Source organism: Neopelma chrysocephalum, unplaced genomic scaffold, assembly GCF_003984885.1.
Source record: "Neopelma chrysocephalum unplaced genomic scaffold, ASM398488v2 Primary Assembly neopelma1_23, whole genome shotgun sequence".
Taxonomy (NCBI): Eukaryota; Metazoa; Chordata; class Aves; order Passeriformes; family Pipridae; genus Neopelma; species Neopelma chrysocephalum.
Genome location: NW_020897691.1, coordinates 19755787 through 19778197, shown reverse-complemented (window position 1 = coordinate 19778197; position 22411 = coordinate 19755787). Strand labels below are relative to the sequence as shown.

Genomic DNA, 22411 nt, shown 5'->3' with positions numbered 1-22411 from the left:
AGAATAGCCTCTCTACTGTTAACACTACAACAGGCACAAGTTTGCAAAACAGCTGGATGCATCATACAGCTGCCATTACAATGTACAGCTTTTGTCTGTATTAAATAGAACAAATCCACAAAGCTGGCAAATGTTTCGATTTTAAATAATGTAAAAATTAATACACCACAAAGCACCATTTGCTGTAGCTGTTAAAAATCCCATACAGGAATATTACATGGACACATTGCCAGTCCTTCATTGATCTCAATTCTTTTCTAACCAAGGGATTCACAGAATCATAGAACCATTTACAATGGAAAAGACCTCTATGAATGTTGAAACATTTTATACCTTCAAACTGGAAGTTTTTATACTGGGCTGGTACCAAGAGTCTTGCAGACAAGAGGAGTTCACCGCTGTACTGGGTAAGATCATCTTCAGGCTTTTCAAGCTTAAGAAAGGGACATACAGAAGTTTGCATTACTGCAATCATTCTCTTACACGTCTTTCTCAGAGCTTATTTGTGTTTGTGACACATCTTACTAATGGGCTGGATTGACAACATTTTTCCCTCGATCTCAGAAGGGTGATCTTTTTCATAGCATTCACTACATCTTGCTCTTAAAATACAATTAAGAACAAACAGAATCACCTTGGGTTTGAGTTGATACCAGTCAAATAACTGCATTGAGTCGTCTTCAAAATTCCATGCTGCCAGTGGAATCACTACTTCCCCCAAAAACACCCTGTATTTGAGTGCTCCTGCATGCCACACAGAGATCTGAAGTTGCCGACTTCGCAGCTGGGAGTATTCAATCTTGTACTAGAAAGATAAACAGCATTTACAGAGCAATACACAGGATGAATGCAGCCCATGCTCATGACCTGCTTACAGGAAGCGCAGGCACAGCATGGCTGAAGGCAGATATGAACCATGTTGTCTGCGTATTCTTTGCAATCTGCATATTACCCCACAATTTAAATACTAAATAATGCTCATTCAAATATATATCAACATTCCAGGAATACTTTGACCTGCCTTGCTAAAGATTTTGATTATTAATTCAGAACGTTAAATAATTCTTGACCATTTTTGCTGGATTAGGTGGTTTTTTATTTGTTTGTTTTTTTTGGTTTGTTTGTTTCTTTTTTTTGGTTTGGTTTTTGTTGGGGGTTGTAATTTTTTTATATTTCTGTTTACACTCCCAGCAGAATTTGGCTGCTGTGGAGGTCAGTTCAGGATTAAGATATCTAATGATGGTGCTGAAACTCCCATCCTGTTCAGCGGACATCTACTTAATGCAGTCAGCAGGGACAAGGAAGTAATTCAGGTGATCACTAATTAAAGCCTTGATCCACTCCCCAAACATAGTTAGAGCCCTTTCAGACATTGTTGGGTATCTAATATACAACATGGTATACGGTACGTGGGTATCTAATATACCCACATGAGACTGGCAAACATGATACCCAGCCCATAGGTGACCTGCATGGAAAGCTGAAGGTAATGGAGAGGCAAGGAAATCGCTATCGATACTTAGGCTGTTGAATCAGAAGCTGAGTGTAGGCTCTGGGCTAATCACCCTGAACCACCCTGGGCTCCAGTGATTCCCAGGAGCACTTACAGAGCTCTCACAGATGCAACTCCCTCTAGATGCAGGTGGCTTAACTTGCAGCTGGATCCCACCAAGCTGGATCTCAGTGGCATGATGTAGTTCACCTGCAATAGCGCTAATGCACTTTTGACCATTTTTGCTGAATTCAGTTCCTGAACATACAAAAACCCATGTCCATGGAAGACACTTTGCTTTTGCCACAAGGTAACTCAGAACAACACTGATATTCATTAAAAGTGCTCTCTTGGACAAAGGCAGACTCTTCTAATGGTTTGCCATTTACTGTTGCAACTCCAAAAGCATTTTCTCTTATTTGGACTGAAAAAACATAATTTTTTAAATTATTATTGTTCGTGACTCCTAAATTTGCCCTATCAGGTCGATTCAGAACTTGCAGGATTGTACCATAGAAAAGCACACTTAGCAGCACACAGTTGCAAACCGTACCTTCAAAGTCTCATTGAACTCTGGATCCACTGTGCTCTTTTTGACAGCTGTCTTTCGCTTACTCCAAGGAGATTTATCAGGAAGTAAATAAACCTTAACATACCTTATATAGAGAGAGAAAGATACATTGAAAGTGATCAGAAGGGGCAGGGAGAAAACAATTAGATGAGAGGAGTTTTTCTTATTTCTTAAACAATTTTATTGACTTTGTAAGTTTCCATCAACAAAATGGCAAAATGTGATTTATATCTTTTCTCAGTAAAAGCAGATAGACTATAAGGAACCCTGTGTATCATTCTGCTAATGTGTTTCAATTCCATTGTAATTCGGAAAGGATTAGGATCTGAATAGGAATCTTCTGGTTTTGTACTCTTGGCCTCTGATAAAATAGCCCCTAAAGAAGTCACCTTCCAGGTTGTAGTGACAGTTTTATGATGAAAACAAACAGCATATTATGTACTCAAAGGAAAAAAATTAACTCAATCAACTTTAGGATCACTGCTGCTTGTTCATAAAGAAAATATCTTGTCTTCACAACACCAGGTACCATGTAGCAAAAAAGGGTATTATCACATAAATAATACATAATAATTCATAAGTCTTAAAAATGCTAATTTTTCTAACAGACACTAGAATGAAAATGGGAGATTGTCTAAAAGTGGTCAAAATTGCCCTAACATTGATTCAAGGAAATCCAGTAAAAAAAGTTTCTGGAAGCTGAGTTGCACCAAAATCCAGCAGTAATGATTCCTATCCAAAGTTTCTCATGTGTAGGTCAAGTGAACACTAATGCCTAAATATTCTCCTTACTATCAGTTCAGTGGGCTGTAATTAGGTTAAGGCTTCAAAACTTAAGAGTTTTAGCCATAGAGAGTGCTCACAGCTTGTCAGGGAAAGGAGTGATTATTTACTTAATACTAAATATTTTTAAACTGTATTTGTTGTATATATTTCACATATTATGATTTAAACCAATTCTAAAACAGCCTTTTGATTAACTTGCTGCGTAAATAAAAATCAGCTGTACCTCATATCATCGTTGCAGAACTTACACATTTTCCCTATTTTTTCTGAACTTATCCATAGATAAAACTACTTTCTAAAATATACAGGTCCTAGAAGTTTTAGCCTCTTTTTCTACAACCCCAAATCAATTAATTAAAATGTAGCCAGTCAGACTTCAAAACAGCAAATAAGCTAAGTAATTCAACAGGTTTTAAACATCAGTTAAAAGTCTGCTTTTCAGCAAGCAAGTTGAGTATACTATAATTTTTCTGTTGGCTTGGAAACCAACAGAAATATATAAATATGTGCCAATAGAGAACATAATGTTTACTGCATAATGCTTCCCACATTGCCTTTCAGCCTTCCTGTAATTGTTTGCCTGGTTTAATTACCAGGGGACTTAAAAGAACCTTGACCCACTTCTGAAGTGCTCCCAAACTGTCCAGCTCCACAAGCTGCTGTTCCAGCAAGGCACTGCTCATCACCAAGCTTGTCTTTATGAATATTCTCTGCAAGATGCACAAAAGCCCTCGACCTTCTGGGTGAAGGTGACTGCAAGTCCTCAGTTCCAATGTGGTCACTCAATTGCTCAAACGCGGTGTGACAGCAGGGGCAAAAACACGTAGTAAGGTATTCTACCTGTTGATTTTCTGTCAATGGTTGCTGCATGGTCAGAGAGCATTGTTAAGTAATAAAGAGATAAATCACCAAGACTTAACTGTCCAACAAAAATTTCTATGGCATATTTTATCCACAGAAGTAAATATTTCTTCCTCTTACAATGATATGTAATTATTAAGCAGCCTTAGACTTTGAGATCCATTGCAGCATCTGAAATTTCTACTCTTATTACAGAAGATAAAAGCACCTAAGTAGTATAGCAATCACTCAGTGACCCACAGTGAGTCAGCAGACATATTAGGAACAGGTCATCTCATGTTTCAGCCACTTACATGTTAATTTTCTGGGCACAACTTAAGAACTAAAATCTGAACAGCTATTCTTGAGGTTCAAAGGTATTCATCAGCAACATAGATACCCAACTGCCTGCTCACAGGAAGGGAAAGGGACAATTCCTAGCAGAAAATGGTAAGAATAGAATAAGCATTGCTATGAAACCTATTTGTCTTGCAGTGTGTATATGTACAAAGGGCTGGTACGTATGTTGGAGGTTCTGAAAGTGCCAATATGGCATACCATCATATATCAATCCACTCCAATCACAATATGTGTAAGTATCTCAAAAAAACAGAATATTTTCCTTATGTTTTTTCTCCTTCTCTGAAAAATACTTACGGGTTACACTTTTTCTTTTTCTCTTCTCCATAAGCCAGGTTCTTGCATCCCTTGATGCAAATTTCCAAGATGTAAGCTCTGAAGATGTATCTTAAGGCAAACTCTATTTCTCCTGTCACATTAGCTTTGCCAAAATTGCCAGATTCAGTGCAAGTGCTGTTAAGACTAAACAAACTCCCCTAAGAAAAGACAAACATTTGGGAAAATGAGTTTCAGATCAAACAGGACAAAACATTTATTTCCGTTAATAGTCAATATCTTTATAGACATTACTGTAAAGCTACTGCAAATCACAAAATTTAAGGTAACCTGTATAAAATATTCTATTGTTTCCATAACAGCCCTGAAAATTATGACTGTAATTGCAATACCACTGCTTTGCCCTCTTCTAGGGCAAGGCTCTCTAGGCTAGAAAATTGCTTTGTTAAGTAACTTCTAGATCTAGAAATTGTCTTCGAATAAAACTGCTATGTCGCTTCCCATGAGAAAATTGGGTGTCTGAAAGGGAGTGAAAAAACCCTCTGAAATCTAAGACTCCTTTTAATACATAGCATACAGTAGAGTACACCACTGAGATATTAGTTTTTGTCGTGTATTAAATTAAACAGAAGTGGCCTGCACATCAGTAAATACTTTACAAGATGCCTCAATTCCCCATAAAAATTGCACACTTTGTACTGCAGACCATTCAGGAAAGATTAAAATAGGAAGACTTCCCGCTGTTGTATTCTGGTGCAAAGAGAAGATGTTTCCTAGTTCACCTTGTTCTCCTTTCCATCTACTTTCACCTTTGGGGCAAAGGTTTGGATGCTGTCCATCCACGTATATAAAAACCACTTGCGTCCAGCACTACAGAAGCCATGACAGGGCAAAGAAGGAAGAGACTATAATGCTTTCTGTGGCCCAGCCTAGACATGTAACTTTATGGAGCTATGTAGCCTTCACTGTAACAAAGTATCAACTAAAAATAGTTTGGTCTCCATTCTTTTATAATGATATTCTTTAAGGTGAGCCCTAGGAACTTTTTACATCGCATTTGTCATGAAGACTCAATTGTTGTTGTGATTAGTCTCACAGCAACATTGCCCTAGATTGCTAAGATATCTGTGTTAGATCACTCCTCCCTCTGAAAATAAACACCAACCCACACAGGACTGGTTAACCAAGGAGTTCTGAATTGCACAACCCAGCAGCTAAGACTGCAGAGTAGTGTTTATAAGATCATATCTCTCTTCCATGTAGATACTTTTCTTCATTTGTGCAGCATGCCAAATACTCAATTCACACCAACAGATCCATTAGATTAAAGCACCTATCTACTCTATCTTATAAACTCTAAGTAACACACACACATGACAAAAGAAGGGTCAAGTGCTTGCTGGGGAAGTCAAAAGTAAGGACTTTTTTGACCTGGTGCTTGTTGCATGTAATCTTGCTCCCTCCATAAGATGCGTATCAGTGTGACCAATCTCCCTTGCAGCTTTGTTTTGCTCTGCTCTTTCACTCACTGACATATTTTTATTCACTTGACCAGAAAATTATTATTTTCCACCAAAATCTTTTATGGCAATGGAATACAAAGAGTTTTGTCTTAGCTCATGTCCTAAAAAAAGGTTCTGCAAAAGTCCCTAATACTTATTCCACAGAACACCTTATTTATTTAGAAAAGCTGGATAGGTGTTCTGGACTGAATATCACCACACCTCTCCTGCCTGCTCAGGCGTCACATACATTCAATGTAGAACTCACTATCCATTTTGTTCAGTGAACAGGGATTTAGCAATGATTTCATGTATTGTACTTCTGGTGGCACGACTGGAAGCAATGCCATCTGATATTTTGGAAGATACATTTTTATGGAGTGGCCTTCAACATCCAGCACTTATCCATAAAGAGAAGCTTAATGGAATTTGTCCCCTCTTATAAGATAGTAGAAAATATTACAGTTTTAAGCCTGAGCCATTTATAGACCAGTTCAAACGGTCTATAGCATCCAAAATGTAATCCACAAGTTATTACCCATTTGTCAGCTTAACACCTCAGACTCCACAGTGCAGTAAACTGTCAGAGAGCTCCAAGGTCCCTGTGTGTGTTTATACTTCTCTGTAAAGCCAGTAGACTGGTTTAATTTTGATTCCCTAAATAATTTTACAAGGTCGGTCATGAATTCTTTGGATACTTCACCCTGCTTAACCTCGTCACTAATACATAGAAATTAGCTTCCACAGTTAATCATAGGGGCTTTAAAGCACGTGCTGAATTCATTTATAACCAGCTTCCCTCTCTCTCATCTGCAGTATTCAAAATGCCATCCATCAGAGGATGATTCAATATCATGCCCTAAGCCTATGAACTGCTCCTCTGGCTTCCATCACTGTCAGTTTCCTCTTCATTCACTGACATTCTGACATTTGAATTTCCACTGACATTTCCAATACCACAGTTCTTGCAGACTGATGAAACCCTTCTGTTAAATGAAGCTTAAAGAGAAAAAGCTAGCTAATAGATTAGAAAGTACTATGTTCACAATCCCAACCTTAATATAAATTGGGAAGAATGTTAGTTGCATTTGCAAAATTCAGAAAAAGCCGCTTTATAAATTATTCATTATTAATGGATGTATCCATCTATCAATTATCCATTATTAATTTGGTTTGGCTTATGCTTCAGAAAGTTCACAGTGTTACTATGAGGACTGTGCCGAAGGCAGTCAGTCTTTTATCAAACTCAAGTAAAATTCTTCCTTCATTTTGTAATATAATCTAAAATACATCAACATTTTGCACAAGCTTTTATATTTGTTCCCTTTAAGCATCTGTTCTATGTCTTTCATCCTTTAACTTACATGTTTTCTGCCATCACAGAAAACTGTATCGCTTGTGGGACTGGTTGTTATGTCTTCTTCCTCCTTGCAACTACTTTTTGTCAGAATTTCACTGTCATTTTGGGCCCCAGTGATGAGCTGCTGCAGACTAGGTGTACTTTTCATCTGTAAGAAATTCAGAAAGTAATTTTTTTTAAGATAAAGAAAATGTCCTGGTTCCTTCAGGAAAGCTATCAAAAGAAAATGCAGTAAATAGCTACAACTGACTCTGATCAAAGTCATGCAGGTGGCACACTTTCAAAGATAATGTAGTAACTTAAGTGTTGATTTATAATTCTCTCCTTCCAGCTAGTAGTACATTCTCTATATTCATAATTTTCTAAAATCAGCATACCACTAGCTAATGTAATGATCACTACCACAGCAATTATTAACAACAGTCTACTAATAATACACCAAAAGTAGTAATATACTAATAAAAGGCCTTATTAGCCCTTAACAAAACAGTAATTTTGGAAGAAAAACAATAATCTTGCCTCCAGGAAATGAAAAATAGTATTTTGCAATATGTATGACACATGCCCATGTTTACCTATGCAAGAATGAATGTACGTTGAAAGGGACTCGAAAATAGAAAAAGACAAGTTCATATTTAACTTTGTTTATAGAAAAAGCTTAAATTTCCAAGGTGTTCTTGACTTTGCTTTGACTATGTCCATTCACCTTTCCAATTTTTCCATGAAAACTCTGATAATTTGAGAAAAATTGAGATAGATATACCAAAACTCCTTGAGATTTTTTCTTCAGCCACCTCTGTTATGCAGAACAACAGTTAATAGAAAGAAGTGCCAAAAGACTAATACATATGGCTAGAAATATGCTGAAATTAGATTTTAGCTCACTCCGGCACACCACTTTCCCTGGATAATACAATCTATGAAAAGCATGTTCACAGCTCAGTGGGTCCATAAAGAGTGAGGTGAGAAATTTTATATGGTTAGGATATAAGAAAATAATTTCTTATTCAAATTTCAGGTAACAGAGGTTACCTGAAAGACTAGAAAGAATACGATCTGACTAAAATCAACAAAAAGAATTGGGACTTTTTTGTATAAAAGAAACAGGTAATATATATTTAACAAACCTGAGAGCCCCTACTGCACAGTCAGCAGAAAGCACTAAAGAATGAGGATAATAGATGAGATAATATATTGAGATTACTTCTGAAAAAAACAGGATGTGCAAAATCCTAACCAGAATACTGTTATTATGACACACAGATACTGTTATGTGTAAATAACTGCCTTACCTTAAGAAGAGAGGTAAGAATTATGTTCCCTTGTGAGAGGGAAAGAGACAGAAAATGCATTGAGAATATAGTCTCGAAAACCCCAAACAAAACCAAAATAGTGTATTTCCCAGCACAGAAATTGCCTCCTGCCTTATAAAACCTAAACCACCACTGATTTCATTTGCTAAACACAACCTACTACACACTGAATTTTAGCTTCTACTTGCATCAGGAAGACTTTGGTTGAGGAATACAGACAATAAGTGACTGACAAGGCACCATAACTACCAGTGCTAAACTTAGCATCAGGTTGCATAAGCAAGACTGCCCCGTAGCCCAGCTCTAATGTCACAGGAGAGGTATCCCAGAGCTACCAATGCACCACAAACAGCTTCCACACGTCCACATGCTTACTTGTTCCCCCAGGAAGGCAGGTATAATTGCAGTTCCCTTAATAAACTTAGAGATTCTGATGACAAGAGGCCCTTGAAAACACTGTTCAATTAACTTCCCAAATCCAGATTTTACACTGGCTGGTAGTTTTTGCTATTGCATTGGGGTTTTCTCACTAATACTGAGGTTAAATATAATGTCTTTAAACTTTAATCTGAAGGAATCAAGCTCTGAACACATCACAAATTTAGAAAACTTATCTAAGAAACAGATAATGTTCTTGAGACTGAAGTAGTGCCCCAGTTTTATATGTTGCACATTCAGCTATTACTTTACAGTCATTCCCAAGAGGAAAATACACACTTTCCAGGGGGAAAAAATCCACTGTTTTGATTCATTCTCTGATAATGAAAAGTTCTGTCTGGTGTGGAAATCACAATAAGTAAGATTTCTACATCATATTTCATTATAAATGCAATTAGTAGTTTTGCAAGTGTAATTTAAAATATGTTCTGCCCCATAACTTAATGTATAGTTCTAGTAGGGATATAAATAGCTACCCTTACTAAAGGAAAACAAAGATGGGAAAGAAAAAAAATAAACTGAAGAATAATGAATAGTGCCATTGACAGAAATTAAAAGTAGTTTTTAAACTCACAGTAACAATACAAAAAGTCATCATGTAAGTGTGGGAAGAGAAGAGTAAAATTTCCTTCAACATGAAAAAAACTAAAATTTCAAAAATTATGTTTACCAAAAAAAAAAAATCAAGAGTAATTCTAGTAAAACTAAAATTCTAGCTTAAGGATAGTCTAACTGGTTTAAATGAAATAGAAGGTTCCTGGCTCAGAGAAATAGTGCTCTGGCACACAAACAACATTGAAATCTTTCAAAACCTGCAATGCAAAGTGTGGACAAAAATTAAGTCCTAAATCTTTAAATGGGCAATTAAAACCCCACATAAATAATTTGGAATCTTCTACTAATACATTCCTCAAGCCAAAGGGTCTGTATCCATCTTTTAAACATGACAGGTTTTTTGTGATCAGAGTGTGATGTAGCATAGTTGAAATCCACATTATCTCCAACTCTGATGCTTTTCAATGCATTAAAAGAGCAATGCTCTGCCTGTGGAATAAAGTTAACACTGAAATGCGGCTTGCCACAATGAAAGCAGCACTCCAGTAACCAATAATTGTCGCCAATTCTGTTCATAATTTAATTTCATACAAAAATACCAGAACTAATTTCACAGAGTTCACAGACCTTGCTGGGCCAATTCAGACTGCCAGTCCATGCAGTTTGACATCCTGTCTCTTCCATTTAACAGCACCTGACACTTCAGAGTAAAGCAAACAATGTTCACCAAGGGAGCTGTGAGTAATGTGTGCCAGGAGGTCTGGCCCAAAGCAAGAGCTTTTCTCAGCATCTAATTCAGGCACTTAGCAGACCACATTTACCTCATTCAGATGAACAAGGCAATTCAGTAAGTACCCACTATGTGGAAAACTGAGTATGGACAAAGTTCAGTCACTTGAGAGCTGAAAGCATACAAAACGAAATCTTCAGTGTTAACTTTAAAGCAGAAGTGTGACATCATCTTCAGCCCTGCACAATTTGTGGGAAAACAGATGACTGGATTTTTCTCAAACTTCTCAAGAAAACACTGAAAGTTAGAGACTGTAACCAAAGCAAAAGGAAAGGGGAAGTTGCACAGCAACGAACAGCTATGTTTTCTCCCTGCCAAGTCAAAAAATGCTCAGAGATTGCCAGGATGGTTTCGGGATGGTCATAGCTTGCTCCTGTTCAGCAGCAAAAGGGGTAGGAATAGGGCAAGACAGAGTACATCCCTGCAGCCCAACAATCACATAGAGCAAACATCAAATCAGGCTCAAGAGAGCCTGTGAACACCTGAGAGCAAAATGACCCATCCCCTCCTTCTCTATATGAGGGTCTTCGTAAAAATCTCAGTCTAATGTTTCAACTCCAGACTGAAATCAATTGTGCAGACTCTGTCAAAAACTCTGTGAAGAATCAGAGTTCTGATCATGGTCAGTGAACATCAGCTAAGCCCTGTTCATACAACAAAAGTAAAATTCCACTGTATAAGTCATTGCTCTCACAAATATATTTCATTCATGAAACAGCTCTTACAGTTTGAGACTGTATATAATAATATGGATACCTTGCTTGTAATGTTGATGGCAGTGTCAGACTGGCTCCTTCTTTGCCTTCTTCTTTCCACATTCTTCCCAAAGTCTGTGGTTAGGACACATCTGTCAGTCATATCATTCTGAGACTTTGAGATTTCTGAAGTGAAAATAAAGAGAAAAGTCACTATAACAAACTTTGCAAGCAATCCTGTAGATTTATAGGCTAATTCTGTAGCTTTCAAACTTTTATCCTGCAACTTTAGCGTTGATCTCCTAAGAGTAAGAAACAGATGGGAAGACAACTGCTTGTCACATTTTATATAATTATACTTTGCCTGCCTAAATCTTTCCTGCCATTTCAACTGGAAATTATACTCTTTGTTGCCTATCACCAGAACTACCGCCATCAAATACAGTTTCCTTGCGGAAATAGCTACTACAGTCCATATGTATAGTTTGATTTGTAAAGTGGTTTGGTTTGGTTCAGGATAAAAGCAAGATCATTATAACAACATAAAGCAATACGACAGTGAAAATCAGAAAGCAGAGCATATTGGAAAATATTTAGAAATTTATCCAAAATTTCTAAGAGAAAAGGAGAGAGATTACATTCATGGCTAGGTTTCGCGAACGAAGATTTGGGAAGGGCTCTACCCACGTTTCTTGCAAGCGCGTTGGTGGCTAAAAGGCCAATACGAGAAAGGCATGTCCGGTTGCAAAAGACACAGCAGAAAGACTCCTTAGATGGTATATTCTGCAAGGCTCGATTCTTTCTGCGTTGTCTTTTCTCCTCAAGAGTGATCCTGCGTGCTTTCTCAAAAGCATCAGCAGCGTTATAAATGGTTTGTCTCCAGGTCTCCCGATTGGAGGCCAGAGTAGACCAGTTATGGTGATCAATATGCCCAAGGCTGAGTTGTTGCTTCAGGGAGTCCTTGTATCTTTTCTTTGGGGCTCCTCTCTTGCGGCAGCCAGTGGCAAGTTCACCGTAAAGCAGGATCTTGGGGAGGCGGTGGTCCCTCATCCTAGAGACGTGCCCTGCCCAACGCAGCTGTGTTCTCAGCAACATGGCCTCAATACTTGTGACTGCTGCCTGTTCAAGAACTGATGTATTGGTCACATAATCTGACCAGTGGATGTTTAGCAATACGACAGTGAAAATCAGAAAGCAGACCATATTGGAAAATATTTAGAAATTTATCCAAAATTTCTAAGAGAAAAGGAGAGAGATTACATACTCTGTTCCCAAACCACATATAATTTCAAGAACATGACTAGCCCTCATTGACTTCAACAACATTACTCATATGGATAAGCTTAGCCATACTTAAGTACCTTATTGAATTAGCGCTTCAGTAACATCTAGTTTATTGTCAAATAAATCTACAGGACAATTGGACATTTAATGCACCACTTTTCACTTCTTATTCCTCAGTGTACATTCAGAATTTCACTTAAAGGGAGGGGCAGCACTCATCCATGATTTCCAAACTTGAAAATGAGCAGGTTTAGCTGCAGACACTTTGTTGCTAATCCCAGATAGCTATTTCATGTACCACTTAAAAGTTATTAATTCTTCATGAGAGACTATCATATGTTTAATTCATACAGAAGAAATAAATATTTTTCTCACAACATGAACCTCTGTGGAGAAACCTCTCACACAGTAGACAATATGACAGTAATGGTATTGGAAAACAATGGGACTCAAGTGTGATTTTTAAAAGACACTCTGGGTTAGTTTTGTTCTTAGCAGCAATCAGTCCTCAGATGTTTACTGTACTCTTTGTACACCATTAAGGAACCATGTGACCTATTCAAATGCAGGCTCAATTAAGCCACCCCTGTAAATGAAACCCAATTTTTAAAATACATAGTGAAATCAGAGATCATATAAGAGAGTGAGAGTTCTAATGGAATAGATACTCAGATTGTATCTTGAGCAGCAGTCAAAGCAGAAACACCAGCTTGCCTTACACTCCTAAAATGAACAGGTTACTGTGAGAAACATGAATGTTCAGTTTTCATATCTATTCCTCCTTTGGCTTCTCTACCCAAAGTCAGCAAAGATGGACACTATCTCTAGAGCCAAGGGCAGCTTTTCACTGCAAATAAAACTACAGCCAGTAACTCATTTTACATTCACCAAATGGCAACCATTGGATTATAATCTCCTGTTGCTGCCAAACCACGCTGGAACAGGAGGTAACAGCGTAAAGAGCAGACTGTACAATGGTCGTTTTGTGCTGCACGCGCTAATCCTTTGTACCCACTGCTCTCACACACACACACACACACCAGCTCCGGTGATGGAATCAGAGGCATAACGAAGTTCTCCATGTTTATTTACTTCAGTGCACAGGAGCGGGATGTATTAAATACCTCTGCAAACTAGGACATTTTTATCTAGATAAGATACAGAGTACTAACTTTAGACACATGTGACCAAAAGCATTTATCAGCACAGCACCAGGCTTCACTGGAGACCATATTGTTTGAAAAAGCTGGTTTCTTAAGAAACCCAATTCTTTCTCTTTGTAAGACTTCCAATGCTTTTTAATTATTGACTTCAGTGATTGCAACAGCCTGTTATTTTCTCACAAATTGAACTGCTCTGCCCTAACTAAGGATGATATCACCTGCGTGGGGTTTCTCACACAGCTGAGCTGATCTAACAGTTTGCTGCCATCTCCCTCTTCAACCACCGTTCTTCCCTCCTCAATCCCTGGCTCCTGACCACATGGTACCCTCCACTGTACATGTTCCAACACGTATATCCTACCTTGAGCCTATTGAACTCACTAAACCAGCAGAAAAGTATCTATATGTTTTGTCTAAGTTAATGTTATGCCCTTAAAATTAGCTAAACCAGTTTCCGGAGGGGTCCAGTGCTAATTCAAGTCACAGCAGCATAAGGCTAGAAACAGAGAAAGAAGAAAAAGATGTGAGTGGAGGAGGATCTTCCATTTGGTAATATTGAACTGATAAATTAGCTTGCTGTAGTCCTGACAGCCTTTACCAGTAACTGTGGGATATGACCAGGCTTCAAACTATCAGAAAGCTGGATAAATTACTTTGCACCCAGTTCAGTGCTGCCTCACCTATCTGCTTCCAGTAATAGCATCCTATGCCACCCTATATTTTTGTGTGGAGTAACAGTCACCATGTCTCTGCATAGCTTTAATATGTGTTCACGCAGACACAACATTGAATTTGCATAGTTAAAGGAAAACAGGCCATTAGGGTGGGTAGAAGAAGCTAAAGGAAAGACCAAACAAGAGGTAAGGCAAGAGGTTAGGGGGAAAGGTAGAAAGGTACTAAAGCCAGTTTTATTCAGGTCTGGTCTCACATGTGGGGTTGTGTAAGTTGAAGCCAGTAAGAAAATATTAAGATTTGTTCAAATACATGCAAATTTGCAAGCCTCTGTAATCTTCCTAAGGCTCAGAAGTGGTTTTCCTCTGGTCATTGATGCCTTTGTTTTTCACACTGGCTGGCTGTCCTTAGTGTAGTTAGTCTTAGAGATGCACACACAGTCTGCAGCCCAAGGAACAAGCAGCATAAGAGAATGGAAGGAACCAAAAGTATCAGAATGAAAGAGGAGTTGCTAGGACTGGATGGCACTTAGAAATATGCACTGCAAAAAACCCACTCAACTAGACAGACTGAGAAAGAGGAAGGAAGTCCTCATGAAAACTGCTAGTAAATGAAAATATTAAACTCTACTTCCATTAAATAACAGACTCTTTGACAGTCAGTTGTGGTTCAGTCAGACAGAAAACATGAAGATCAATACAGCAGAAATTGGTTATTACTCTGTGCTAACATGAGTTAAATACACTGCATCTGAACACCTGGTAAACTTAAAGATTGTATACTACAGTCTTTTCCATCTTTACAGGAAAGCCATTCTGGGTTGATATAATCAGCAAATTTAAAAACTAGCAGAATACTGAAGGAGAATTAGATTTACTATATTATTTTTCAGGTTGGCACAGCCTTAGCATTAATCATTTCAGCCATTACTCAATATCCTTGTTTTATAACTATTTCTTGGCCAACACTGTGGCCAAAAAATTGAAATATTTGACTTCATTACTATAGAATGACAAAACAGTGAAAGCTACTTACTTTTTATGTGTGTTGTGAGAGACAAAAACAAGTTTTCCACAGATTTATTAAACCTTTTAGACTCTCCAAGTTCCTGCAAATGGGAGATGCCATGAGTAAGAAAACACAACATTTGTCATTTTAAAGTTTCCATGATTATATCAGATGGTAAGGCTGCAGCCCTTTGCTCATTTCTGTAGAAAAATATATCTGAGGACATACATTGACATAGTTGAAAACTGTCAGCTGTTGAAGATGGAAAGTAATCTTTTCAGTTCCATGGTCTTTGACATATAAGTGGAACTCCTTGTAGGAAGATCACACAGCAAGTTCATAAATACAGCTAATTACATCACCAGTTTGTTGTAATGTAGTTAATACTTTTATCTATTACAGATGTTCCTGTGCCTCTGAATTAAAGTTTTTGTCAAACTCCAGGTATGCACAGAAGACTGTTTACAGAACTGCAATGGGCTTAAAAAACAGAGCCTGAGGATTCAGTCCAAAATGAACTGAAATAGTAATTCAGTGCAATTTTTATGACTTCTGAGCCATGTCCTACTATTCTGTCCACTAGAAACTGTAATGCAAAGGCAACCATCAAATTCACTGTTCTTCACTCAATAATGAAAGTGACACATGAAATGATCATTTTATAAATAACTATTGAATATCTTAGGAACATGGGATCCCCTTCAGGTTTGAGGGGAGCTCAGGAGATCCCAGTCCAATCTTCCTATAGTGAGGCACCAAAAACCATATGCAGTATTCTAGTGTCAAGAAGAGTGGCTGATCACTTCCCTCAAAAACTGAAAACTAATTGCAAACAGCCCTCATAGCCTGTAATCTTTCTCTTCTAGTACCAACACAGCATAAAAATAATGACAAAGAACACAAGGCATCATTTATACGGCAGTGTGATATTATAGTAGTTGTTGTTTACTACATTTCTGTGGCTGGCCTTTACACATGAATGAAACTCTATAAGGTGAGTATACATATGTATATTTTGCGGATACGTACATTTACCATCACATTGGTTCCTGCTGTTGATTCTGGGAAAGGAGGTGGAGTTGGAGGTACGACAGAAATTTTACTAGAAATTTAAGAGATTAACAGTTAACAACATTTAATATATTATGCCAATAGATGGATAAATAAACCATGTCCATGCACAGTATCTTTATTATATGGTCTTTCCTGTACTCTATAAAAGTCTGGGTTGACATCCTGTGTCTTTAAGAGTTGCAGCACAGGTTTGTTGCCTGTTCTTAAAAATTAAGTCTATCTTTCTATCTTCTTAATCGTGGGCTGATCTAGGTAAAATTATTGAATTAGAACTATCAGGAAGACCTAATTTAGGACAGACTCCCTAGACTTCTATACAGCTGGCAGTATTACAATCTGTGTTCTGAGTTCTAAAACACAATTCCTGTATAACACACCTCATTTCTATTTCAGAAATGTTTTCAGAAAATAGTAATCTTTATTTACAATAATGAAAGGATCCTTCCTTGCCTGGGTCCAGAGCTGTTAGAGGACCTTTACAACATTCCTGCCATTCCATCTGTGGTAAATAGTGCTGGTCTGTGCAAAAGAATCTAACTGTTATCTGACTGATTCTGTTATCACAGCACAATCACAGATCTCAAGGCAGCTGGTAAACTTCCTTTCTGATTCTCTTTTAGTTTTACCACATCTACGTAAAAGCAAACTCCGGTTAGGATCTTATCTAGCTGACTATAAGTTTCTATCTTATGCAGCTATGTCTTGCCAGATAATTATAATAAATTGAGACCATCTCTATATATCTTACTTTAAGTGGGATTTTGGGGGGAGGAGGGGGTTTGGTTGGTTAGTTTTATTTTTGGTGGTTCTTTTTGTTGTTGTGGTTGGGTATTTTATTTTAAGAAAGAGGGTTACTTTAATACCGTATAGTTTAAGCAGACTGTTATTTCATTATATATCACTGGTAATAACTTAAGTATGGGCATACTTTAGCCTCTAGTCAAAGTATTTATTCACTGTAAATTAGACTTTTTACTTTTTTAAAGTTTGGTAAGTGGAAACGTCTAATTGAATGCAGAGCTTCCTGTCTACTATTTATTCTAAAACTGTCATATCAGCAATATCTCCCATTGAATCAATAATTATGCTATTATGACAACTAGTAAATAGTTTTCATCTATGATCATTTTAAAGTACTGTGCAAATTTAACAGATAACAGTATAAACAGTTATGCAAAAAATATGAGCACATAAAAATAATGGATGTCCATTTCAAGGAAGACACTGTTACAGTAAACATAGTACTCTGTTGTACTTGAGATCTTTTCTATGGATTGCTGACAGATAAAAGTGACAATTTTTCTATGTTTTTGTCATTTGTACTCCAAAAGTGTTGAATTTTGTTTTTCAGAATAAAACAATACAAGCTGTTGGCTAGTTTATAACATAAAATATATCACCTATACAAATTCTCAGTGTCCTAGGACCGTTTGTCCTTTTGAGTCTTACCTCAGTTTCTGATAAGATTTCAAGAGCTTTGCACCAACTGTTTCATGTCTGCCTGTGAAGGAGAAAAAAAAAATCCAAAGGTCATTTAGCAACAACAGCAGTTACTAATGCCAGTATAATGCTTTTTAAAATCAGTGCCTTTCAGTAACTGGCCTGTATTTACAGAAACTCTTGCACATACAAGTCAGGAGTGAAATCAATTCCCCCCTAATGTATCAGCATACATGCCAAGCAACACAAGTTTCTCCTGTGTCACAAACTATGGTGATTTCACCTCTCACAGGTGACACGTTCAGACTAACTCTTCACAAATGCTACGGACAATCACATACAGATGCTAATAGGCCCATTCCTACAGGTTGCTAAGTGCTCTCAGCCTCCTGAAGTCCAGGAGGCAGGTAGTGCACCGGCCCACTGCACTAAAACACACTTCAGCCGTAAAACTCAAACACTAAGGAAAGCTTAGAAATGTCTATAAGAGCAGGCACATGGTCATCTCTTGCATTTCATGAAAAATTCCTCTCACTTTTCCTACAAGAGACCTGAACAACCACAAAAATGCTTGACTAGCTCACAAAAAAGAGCAAAACCCTTTGTTAAGACTATCCCTGCAGGGAAATAACAACCATGTCACATTCCTCAGGTGAGCAGCCACATGGTGTAAAGAACACCAAGGAGCAAGCACTTCATCAGGCACAAAGAATGAAGACTCATAAAACTCTAGTTTGTTCCCAGGTGATCACAGAAAGAATAGCTAAAAGCATGTTACAAATGACCAACTGAAATTATCTGGAGTATCTTTAATCACTAATAATTCCTAATATAGAAAGCAGCACGTAATCCATGTTTTGCTAAAGATGGCGTTAACTATAACATTAACTATAACATCGCTTACATAAAAGTAGTAGACCTTGGTGGGGATAGAAATAATAGTCAACTCATCAGTATTACAGCTTTCAATCAAGACTCCATTATTCATGCTCTATTATTAATAAGTAATATTTACTATCTTAAATTTTAAATGTATTAGCCATTAAAGGCAATATACCACTTTTATGAAAATATTGATCTTATTCTTGATCTTCTTTAGGTAGAAGCCACCAAAAAATTAATAAAAAGCATACTGATGTCACTCTTTGGGTTATTTTAGTCTGTAACATGAGAAAATTTCACTGTAACATGTATTTTTTTTTCAGTTAAACTTACTTTCCAGTGAATACTTCAGGTACGCTGTATTTTCAAACCAAAAGAGGGCACTGTCTCTCCAGGATTGAAGAATGCACAATAGCTGTTGTGTTTTAGTTTGCCATTTTTTTAACCTCTTTAATTATATCAGTAGGTCTAATCAAAGGAACTAAACAAAATATATTTCTCCCTGCAGGTTTATCTTCTGTATATCTTTAGATCCTTGTGACTTCAACAGTATAACTAAGCAAAATGCTTCAAGCACCCACAAAGCTTTGATAATTCAAAGTGAGAACTCATTTATTTTGCTGGAAAAAGAGACAGTACCTTCAATAACAGAGAGATTGATAAAATTACCAGCTTTAGACTCACTGAAAAGATCAAAAGGAAATTATTAATAACGGTAATTGGATAAAATTGTGGTTTTAAAGATCAGTCAACTAATACTTTAAAATCAGAAATTGTCTTACCTAGAATGGACTGCAGTGAAATCTTTCAAATTTGAAATTAACTTTATTAGCAGGAGCTGTAGTTTAGTTTCTTAATATGCTACTTGCTGTCTTTCGTGAACACCTACTACCCAAAATTTGACTGATTACGTTCTTACAATTATAAAATTCTTCCTATTCAAGTTTCCCAAGACACATTTAAAGCCCAGTTCCTTCCTTTTCTCCAACTACCCTTAAATCTAGATGTAATGCAGATACTGGAAGTGAAATTCTATAATTTGACTACGTTCAGGCACAAAATAAAACAACTGCCTATCTGAAATGGCACTTCAAGGGAAAGAGAAAAGAAATCCTCTCCACTTCACCAGTTATTGTAGGTGAAACAAAAACTAACACCCCCTTGGCTGGCAAAACACATTCCCCATGGAGCAATCCATCCACATCCTCTATAATTTCTTTTAAGGCTTTGTACTTTTGATGGCACTGAAAAGACTGAACACAAGGCAATTGGCACAGCTGCCTGAAAGTAACAAAACAGTAAGTGTTTAGCTCTTTGTTGATTTATAGCTATATATGTTTTTCTTTCCTCCATTTCATCATTTCTTTCAGCTTTAGAACTTTCTCAGTGAAAACAACTGAAGTTTTAACTTGACAAGTGATGGATTCAAGATCATTTCCTTCCTGAATTTATACTTTAACATTTCTATATTTATTTCATGTCATTGTATTCCTTAGAAGTCTTACACACTCAATAGTTCAAAGTGATGTGGCCGGCAATTTTCTTATTAATCAAACATAATAAGTTATACTTTAAAATGCATCCTGCTGGTTTGTGTTCATGTTTTATTTAGTGCAAAAACAGATGCACTGAATGGCAATTTCTCATCAAATGGAAGAAATATTAAATACAGTGGCAGACTACATTCTGTGTTTCACTTAGATGATGATTACATATTACATAGCAGCTTATGGTCTATTCCAGTGATTACCTTCACCTGGATATTTCTTTGCTCGTTCCTCAAAGAACCATTCACCAGCCTTTACTTTAACATCTCTGAAAAACAATGAAAGGATATTTGAATCACCATGTTCCCAAGTGCCTTTCTTCAAATGTTTGGTAACTATTTAACAATACAAAAACCTTTTTCAATTCTACCATAAAACTAAGATTTCTTGACTGCTCAATCCATTGACCAGTTTTGTTGTATGTCTGTGTGTGTTTTCCTTTCTGCTATGTAGGACTGCTCATGGAAAGTGATACACACTGCTCTAGGCATTGCTCTGAAGCCAGGAGTCTCAGCTCCACTCCAGTCTATACAATCAACTTGCAACACAGCCCAGGCACTTGTGCTGCCTGGCATCCTGACTGCTTACAGCTGCAGCCTACTCTGAGAAGCAGGGAACATCAATGGTAGAGGACATGGTTCCAAGCAGAACTTGGGGCAGCTATCAGGGAGCGCTGAACTATCTTTTTATGAACTATAACTCTCTTCCAAACTGTAGAAAATTACTTCAATCTAGTACAAATTTGTTTAGTTTAAGAGCAGTACCTTGCCTTATATTTCCCACTATTCTGATCTCATTTTTCCACCTTCAGAGAGAGTGAGGTGGTGGATTAATCTTGTGTTGGCATAAAGTAAATTTTTATCCAAATCCTCACTCTTTGTACAGGAATATATATCATCCAGCACAGCTTTTGACTAATTTCCAAAACTATCATTCTTTGCCTACATATTATTTTTCATCAAATGTGGAAATATTCTAAACCATTTGGTTTAGAAAGATTCTAAGAAATAGAATGGACTATGAAGGAATATTTTGATATAAAAATTGTACCAATATAGTAAAAGAAAGATTGTTTTCTGTGTCCTGGAAAACAAAACTAAGATGATATAGTAAAAGAAAATCCTAATAGTGTTTTTTGCTTTTTAAATTTTTTATAAAACATGACTACTTAGTATTTATCAATCCAGGTTCCTCACTCCTATAGTAAAAGGCAGAAAATAATGATTAGGAAATTGTAGAGAAATTGGCTATACTACAAAGCACAGCACCTTCAGCAGCTTGTTAGGATGCACTGGTTCAATATTGAGTCAGGGGAAGGAATTCTCTCTATGGTTTAGACTGTTGCTATGCTTTGCTGCTATCGTCTTTGCCCCACTACCTCTGGCTTACCTTGAAGATCCATTTTGCTGAACACAGGGAAGGAAATCCTGACTATGTGAAGCATAGCACAAAGTTGTCCCCGATTTCATTGCTACCAGGACTCCAGTCAACATTTTCATTATGCCAGAGGCTTTGTTTCACTAATTGTTTAAGCAACAGATGTACAAAACCAGTGGGCATCCATTGGATGACCAGTGTAAACCAGCACTTATCCAAACCAGTAAAGTTTCTTACCCATGAGCATAACAAATGGTGCATTTCCAAAGGCAGGGATTCAGGCAGACACGGCATTCAGAGCATACTCGATGACTGCAGCCATTGCATACTGCCCCTCTGTTCATCAACAACCCGAGAGATTTCTGACAGCGAGCACAAGATCTCTCCTGATATTCATGGCTTACATTTTTTGCCCCTTTCCACCGAAGCTGTTGTAGATGCAGTTTCAGTTTCCTAACCCCCCAGGTAAAAAGAAAGAATAAAGAAAAAATTAAAAAATTAAATAGACAAAAATCCTCATGAAAGTGAGCTAATTCCCTGGTTGTGCAATACCATTACTAGTGGGAGATAGGCCCTCAAGTGTGACCTCCATTGAGCACTGTCTGAAGGCATCCACACATAGCATTTTTGCAGTGTGACTGTATGTGACCAGAATTGTGCATACTAACAGAGAAATAATTTAGTATAAATGGGGTTCTGATCATGTTAGGCATTCTCAAAGCAAGGCATTGAAATCATGTATGGAGGTGATTACGAATTGATCTACGAAAACTGAGACTAAATGGTGCTCCCTTTCATTTGATGGGGTTTTATTTATCATATTTATTCAAGAATCAGATCTTCTCTCAAGTAAAAATGCTCATAACAAATGCATTATCTGAAAGCTAAATAAAAAACTACACTGCCCCAAAAGATCAAAACCTCGCCTTTTCATTAACTTTGTTTCCATTACATGTACGAATAATCAAGATCTATATTTTTAGCTG

General features: G+C 37.2%; 1 protein-coding gene across 9 annotated transcripts in view; it reads right to left on the bottom strand.

Annotated features, from left to right (window-relative positions):
* Positions 1-22411, bottom strand: part of SYTL3 (synaptotagmin like 3) — a 33084-nt gene that overhangs the window by 3899 nt on the left and 6774 nt on the right. For 8 of the 9 annotated variants that reach the window (XR_003535160.1, XM_027689223.1, XM_027689191.1 and 5 more), the window contains 11 exons: positions 21663-21878; positions 20252-20316; positions 17629-17680; positions 16135-16207; positions 15133-15205; positions 11040-11164; positions 7192-7335; positions 4347-4525; positions 2046-2148; positions 635-805; positions 334-433 (listed from right to left, as the gene is read on the bottom strand). Coding sequence is in view for 8 of the 9 variants with exons in the window: in XM_027689223.1 (XP_027545024.1) it covers positions 334-433; positions 635-805; positions 2046-2148; positions 4347-4525; positions 7192-7335; positions 11040-11164; positions 15133-15205; positions 16135-16207; positions 17629-17680; positions 20252-20316; positions 21663-21878 (1301 nt within the window). In the remaining variant the exon portion in view is untranslated. Of the gene's footprint in view, positions 1-155; positions 434-634; positions 806-2045; positions 2149-4346; positions 4526-7191; positions 7336-11039; positions 11165-15132; positions 15206-16134; positions 16208-17628; positions 17681-20251; positions 20317-21662; positions 21879-22411 lie in introns of all 9 variants that reach the window. The other variant, XM_027689248.1, reaches the window with a different exon arrangement.